The 6480-nt window shown below is 33.0% G+C and overlaps 3 protein-coding genes across 7 annotated transcripts in view; 1 reads left to right on the top strand and 2 right to left on the bottom strand.

Moving 5' to 3' along the window:
* Positions 1 to 85: 85 nt before the first annotated feature.
* LOC108752285 lies at positions 86 to 1942 on the top strand. The gene is made up of 3 exons (XM_018493012.1): positions 86 to 432; positions 959 to 1157; positions 1338 to 1942. The coding sequence occupies exons 1-3, from the start codon at positions 336 to 338 to the stop codon at positions 1795 to 1797; spliced, it is 756 nt and encodes a 251-aa protein (XP_018348514.1). The 5' UTR covers positions 86 to 335; the 3' UTR covers positions 1798 to 1942.
* A 751-nt stretch (positions 1943 to 2693) lies between these two features.
* Positions 2694 to 5387, bottom strand: LOC108752236 (m7GpppN-mRNA hydrolase). Of its 4 annotated transcripts, none has more exons than XM_018492927.1 (6): positions 5346 to 5387; positions 4896 to 5041; positions 4060 to 4707; positions 3804 to 3981; positions 3455 to 3722; positions 3022 to 3263 (listed from the first exon to the last, which is right to left on the bottom strand). In XM_018492927.1, exons 2-6 carry the CDS (start codon positions 4937 to 4939, stop codon positions 3022 to 3024), a joined length of 1380 nt encoding a protein of 459 aa, XP_018348429.1. In that variant the 5' UTR covers positions 4940 to 5041; positions 5346 to 5387. The 4 variants fall into 4 exon arrangements, with proteins under 4 accessions (XP_018348431.1, XP_018348429.1, XP_018348430.1 ...); XM_018492928.1 differs by having other exon boundaries at positions 4896 to 5019; positions 5346 to 5382; XM_018492926.1 differs by lacking the exon at positions 5346 to 5387 and adding an exon at positions 5176 to 5286.
* Positions 5388 to 5993: 606 nt separating this feature from the next.
* The window catches only part of LOC108752234 (phosphomevalonate kinase), a 1848-nt gene continuing 1361 nt past the window's right edge, over positions 5994 to 6480 (bottom strand). For both annotated transcript variants that reach the window (XM_018492924.1, XM_018492923.1), the window contains 2 exons: positions 6232 to 6381; positions 5994 to 6155 (listed from right to left, as the gene is read on the bottom strand). In XM_018492924.1, coding sequence (XP_018348426.1) covers positions 6031 to 6155; positions 6232 to 6381 — 275 coding nt within the window. In that variant the 3' untranslated portion in view covers positions 5994 to 6030. The remainder of the gene's footprint in view (positions 6156 to 6231; positions 6382 to 6480) is intronic.

Raw genomic sequence — 6480 nt, 5'->3', positions numbered from 1 at the left:
AAATTGACAATAATTGATATCGTTAATTAGTTCGGCTTTTGCGTGACTCGAATGGGACGACGGTTTCGCGCCGATGGACAAAATCGACATCTCGTGGCGATGACTTTGCGACAGAGTGCGGACACGTGACTGCATCAGTGCGCAGGGGCGGCCGGGGATGGTCGTCGATGTTGCGGGCGCAGTGTTTTCACGACGTCGATTTTCACGTGACAGCCCGCGGAAGTGCGCGGGAACCCGGTCGTGTAATGGTGTGAGACCTGAGACGGCATTAAGTACGCACATCTTACGACGCACGATAAACGCATTTCCCGACGTTCCCTTATCATCTCGCCGAAATGCCGGAGGAGGAGAATTTTTGCAAGAAAATGTCAAAAGCCACCAGGGGAATACACGCAATCAGCGATGCCCTGGTGAACGCGAAACTGGCATTCGGTAAGGATCACGAGATACCGTGAGGCTTTCTCGAGATATTGTAAATATTGGCCGTTTTATTTGAATTTCTCAACACAAGCTACAAGCTTGGTTATATACTGCAGCAAAGACAAAGATGTATCAGCAAGATAACAAAAGCATGATAAACATTGTGTTATTCTTTCGTATGTTCTATATATAGCACTCATTGTTTGTGCTTTTAATGGTCACTGTTTGTCAATTTTTTAAGACCATTATTAATAGTACGTCCTTAGTGTAAGACCTTAAGATCTTTAGTAATGTCTTAAGATGCTAATATGATTCATTATATTTTAAGACTGAGACAGTCTTAAATATAAGAATCGACTATGAATATTGATCTTAAATCTTCTAGTATTATACTTGACAAGTATATTAATGTCTGAAGAATAAGTACTCGACTTGACGTTGAATGCTTTGTATATCTAAATGCTACATATGATTTTATTAACCTGTTCCATGCAACAAATCTGGTTCCAATGTAATGATTACAATACTCTACAACTAGGGTTCCTCGACGATTCTATATGGGCTGACGGGCTTCTGGTTTTCTACGAGGTCTTTCGTTACCTGGAAGGTGCAATGATTAGATTAAGAAACACCAAAATTGGATTGCTTCCACTCAGTGAGCTTCAACGTACAGAGGCTTTCGAGCGCGATCTTGATCATTATTTGGGAAAAGAATGGAGGAAAAACTACAGTCCTAGGTACAAAAGCTGCATAGTAACCAGATGATATGTTGTGAAAATAAAATCGTTTTATTTTCCTACGCTTACAATGAGTAATAAAGATCAGTCTTTTATAATAGTATAATTAAGATAATTTGGTAATAGTAATTATTACAGAAAAGAAATCTTAAGCCTACAAGTCTGTTTTACAAACTTTAGGGATAGCGTCGCCAAATATCTGATGCGTTTGAGAGAAGTGGAAGACACGGATCCCACTTTATTAATGGCATATATTTATCATCTTTACATGGGTCTCCTCAGCGGCGGTATCATTCTACGTAAAAAAAGGCAGATCGTACAAAAGATTTCGCCTTTCAAAGCGCAACCGTCGAGCGATGGTAATAACGTCACAGACTTTGGGCAGAACAGTATATTTCAGTTAAAGCGTGAATTACGCGAATCGATGAACAGAATCGCGGAGACGTTGGATGAGGACACGAAAAATAAACTTATCGAAGAAAGTAAAATAGTCTTTGAATTGAATAATGAAATTATCAAAAGTGTGCAGACGGGCAGTCATATTTTTGAAAAAATATTCTATTTTATTGGCCCAGTTTTATTGGTTCTTTTCGTCCTGATAATCGTCCTCAATATCCTTTACAAATACATTATACGTTAATAAAAATTAATTCAATTAACGCTAATTTAACGTCAATTTACTTAAACAAAAATGATAAATTCTTGTTTGGCCGAAAAATGCTAATATCGAAATCGAAATGTATAATACCATGTTACTTACGCGCTGTATCTTTCTATAGTTATATATAAATTATTACTATTATTTGTACAATATAATTTAAGAATATTCTGTTTCATACAGTTTATAATGTCAAAAATATTGAATTACCAAGATTTGGTAAAATTGACAAATTTTATCTATTATGTTTTAAATCTGCAAAGAATACTTTTTAAATCTTATTTGCAATTTGCCTACAGCTTTCACGAAAAAGTAACTTATTTCTCTTTCTACCAGATCTTCCTCTATAATCAGTTTTCGTAAACAACAAAATTCAAAGTGTTGAATCTTTGAATTTATCGTTACCATCACGTTAAGAATAGATATGTATATTAGATGACACATAAACAACACAATAAAGATATACTTCGAGACTATTAAACTAAAACTAATTTAAACTTAAGACTCCTGTTCACTTATCACTACTATTTCAGAATAAAAATTCTTGCAAAATATCTGGAAACTTCCCTTTTGTTTCGTTAATTAGCATTCCATTTGCAATCCTCACGTGCATTATTTCATCCTTGTTTAACATTTGATGCAAGGATGAAACAATGCCTGCAATAGTGAATGTTAAGTAAAACGTACTCTTAATAAATAATTTTATATCTGAAAATGAATTACATAAAATACGAAATAAGCTATGTTTACAACTATGACAAACTATCAAATCCATAAATGATAAAGTATAGAAATAAATGATTTAATTTCTTTTTGAAACACAAAGTTTTTGTGAAACACAAGTTATTTTAAGTCTATTTTATCGATTAAATGTTTTATTGAAAAATATTTCTATTTAAATATAATTTTTTTACAAGCTTTTTGTAAGTCTTGCTTCTGATGTCGTAATCTGAGGTAGTAGTAATGAGTGAATTGAAGCTTTAAATTTATCAATATCAATTTTATCAATATTACGTAATGTGTACGATAATGCATAAAGGTACATTATCATACATGTAACATAATACACGCGCATTATTATTGACCAGCAAAGATAAAAGATAGAAAAAGTATAAAAAACACAGATGAAGTTAATAGCTATCGAATCTATTCGATATCTACACTTCTATGTTGGTAATCCATTCTTCCAAATTATTGTATACATGACTACTTTAGAACTTTTAGTATCGCTTGGATATCAAAAGAGAAATTATCCCAAGTCTTTACGCGAAAATCAAAGATAGGATAATTTTGTTTGTAATTCTTCGTTAAAAGCGGCGAATTATCATGTCCCAGACTTACAAAAGGAATCGGTGGAATAGTTTGAAAATCTTTTTGTAATTTGCGCGTAGCTTCTCCGAACAGCATCGATTTGATATTTCCTTCTGGCAGACTTTTCTTGCGAAAATCTAAAAGAGAAAATCAATTTCAAAATAGTATCATAGCAATATTGGATTATATTATTAATGTTTATATTAAAAGATATAACACTCTTTACAGAATTTAGATATCTCGTTAAATATATTATTTGTGATATGTTTTAAGCGAGATCTCAAATTAAGTAGAAGTAAGATTTAGATTATAAGCAAACGTAGTGTACCTTTTACTTCTTTTTTCGATGATTGCGCTTTGTAACTAAAGTCATTATATTTGATCGACTGAATCGCAGGATCAATTAGAAATGAGCACGATTGAGCAGGACTGTTTATTAGTTGTTTAACAAGAGGTGATTGATCCTCCTGGTCTCCAAATAGATTTCGTTTAAATGCTGTCTTCGACGCGTCTTTCTTATTGTCATTTACACTACGGCGACTGCGAGCCGGAGAAGTGTTTGATTGACGGCCAACTTTAAAATCAGGAACTTCGCTCTATAAATGGAGCACGCGACAATGTATATGAAAGTTTAGATTATAACATAAAAAGAATTACACATAAGATATAATATTTACTTGTGGTGGACAAGTAGAAAAGTGGTGGAAAAGCGACGCTGTGGTAGAAAAATGCTGTTGTCGTTTACTCTTTGAAACTGTTTCAACATCTCCCAACGATTTATGCCTTTGTCTTCGTACAGTTGCAATGGTGGTTCTTTCACGTTGCTGTTTCTCTTGAATCCACCGCTTTATCCGCCTGGACAAAAGAGTGACACATATGTAACACAATTTTTCATTAAATATATGGATTTTATAGAAAATAGCAAATAATTACTTCACGAACGGTACCACCATAAAAAATGCTTTTGGACTAACACCCATTTTCATTTTAGGAGTCATATCTTTTTTTGTGTTGGGCAAATCCACTACGGCAAACCATTCAACATTCTTTATTTCTTTTCGCGTTTTTGGTTGAAACTTTGTATCCTTTTGCACACCCGAAATAATATACAATCTCACAGTTTGATCGTTTATTGTAGATTCAATGTACTCGTTTTTATCTATCAAATTAGATATATCAAAACCGGTCTCTTCCAACACTTCTCGAATAGCACAATGAAACGGCTCCTCATCTTCATTTACTTTTCCTTTAGGAAAGCCCCAACTATTCTTTGCCCAGTAGCTCTGCACCAGAAGCACCTTAGTCATATCTTCATTTAACACAATTGCCCCAAACGTCGGCACATTCTGTTTGTACTCTCTCCATTGCTCGAGCACAGCATCAATGTGCTGTACGTGTGGTTTCAAAAATGGTATGTGTTGAAATATATGAGTGGCAAATTCTTTCATGCCGCATGATCTCAGTTTAGGATATTCCTCTGTACAGTAGAAGTCGAGGTAAAACCAATGCGCCAATTCAACTTGAAAGCAAATTCGTACCAAATCTTTTCTCTCCTCCTCGGGTACATTGATGATGAATCGACTGCAGAATAACACAAGATATTGTATAAAAATAACAACAATTATGCTAAAATGATGCAAATGCATGGGATTTAACTATATGTTATTGTTTTCTATTAAATGTATTATTCTCATTATATTTAGTATAATTTAGTATAATAGATGGAAACCGTATTTAGTATAATTTTAGCATAATAGATGGAAACCGACCTGCTAAGATCGTCGAGGATACCAGATGGAATTTTATGTTCCATTATTCTATTCGATGGTCTTTAGAATGATAACCGATTTCCATCGAGACCCTCGAGGTCCTTGTTATTACTGACAATCGTGTCTGGATGGCAGCAAAAAGTACACTATATAAAAATTGATCCCAAAAATTTAGCGTAAAAAATAAAAATTAATAAAATTAGTAAAGATGTAAATTTGTATAAATATAATATGTGATCGTGACAAATAATAATACATAAAACAAATAGTAATTGCTTACGTTGACTTAACCTCAAAAGTTATGTATCCACGTTCGTGGATGTATTCCTTTTTTATGTATACGCGCTTAATTCAAAATTATCCTCCGAAAAATCGATAAATATCGTTTACATAATATTCGTAACTTACATAACTTCAAAAATTACATTTTAGGAGGTTAACCTTACTTACCGTATATAACAGCTGATTTTTATGTAGTCGCAAGTCGATTGCATAAAGTGCGCAAGCGTGGTTGTAAGAATTGGCCAATCACTGTTGAATATTCTCCTCATATTTAACTGTGACTGGTCAATTCTTATAACTACACACAACGACGCTTATGCATTGTAGAATAGCCACAATAAAAGGCTTCGTCTTCTTAAAACAATACTCCTGCCGACTTGTTTTTATCTATTTTTAGTATACACTTTCGTGAGATGATCTCTACTACATACACCCACAGTACGGATTAAACAAAAATAAAGATGTCCTTTCTTCATTCACTTCACTTTATGTCCTTTCTCGAATTACTTTTTTATAAGACAGCGCATGTTTTTGTATTATATTTTATTGGATTGGATCTTCATTTCTTTTTTATAATTTTTATTTTTATAATTCCACAATTTTTGTAATCGCCTTAATTTTTATAATTCTAAAGTATCTCTAACTTTTAAAAAAATGTACGTGCATAGAGCGAGCCATGCAGATAAGAAACAATTAAAACATAAAATTTGCTGTCAAGTGAGACTTTCCATATATATATTATTAGAATATACTATGAATAAAAATTGTCATCAAATTATGATGCATTTTTTTTTCAAGAAAAAAAAATTACGAAATGTTTATTGCACATTTGATAGGATAGAAAAAAATTTTGCTAGCTAATGAGGTCTAATAACTGCTGCAGTATAGCTTCTATATTGCTATCATCGTTATTCTCTAGCATGATGTCCCAATTACTTATGTCATCCAAGTCGCATTCTGTTTCTGCATCGTCTATGCCTACAATGATTAAATTACTCTGAAGATCGAGTTTTTGCGGTTCCTTAAAATTATGATTATGTTATAATGTTATTACCTGGTGTATAAACCCAGCCACGTTTCTGCCTAATTTCTTGGGAGCAAACTATACGTACAGTCCTACATGCATCCTCAAAGTTTTCTGTAAACCATTTAATGTCAGTTTTTCTTCTGATATCGCTTATTATCCATACTGGCTTGTCCCATGCTGAAAAAAAAAATATATATATATATAAAATATATATACTACTATAGAAATTAATATCTCTAGAAATTAACACACTTTTATAGCTTAGTCACAATGAAA

This window comes from Trachymyrmex septentrionalis, unplaced genomic scaffold (assembly GCF_001594115.1).
Source record: "Trachymyrmex septentrionalis isolate Tsep2-gDNA-1 unplaced genomic scaffold, Tsep1.0 scaffold6, whole genome shotgun sequence".
Lineage (NCBI taxonomy): Eukaryota > Metazoa > Arthropoda > Insecta > Hymenoptera > Formicidae > Trachymyrmex > Trachymyrmex septentrionalis.
This window is presented reverse-complemented; position numbering and strand designations above follow the sequence as displayed.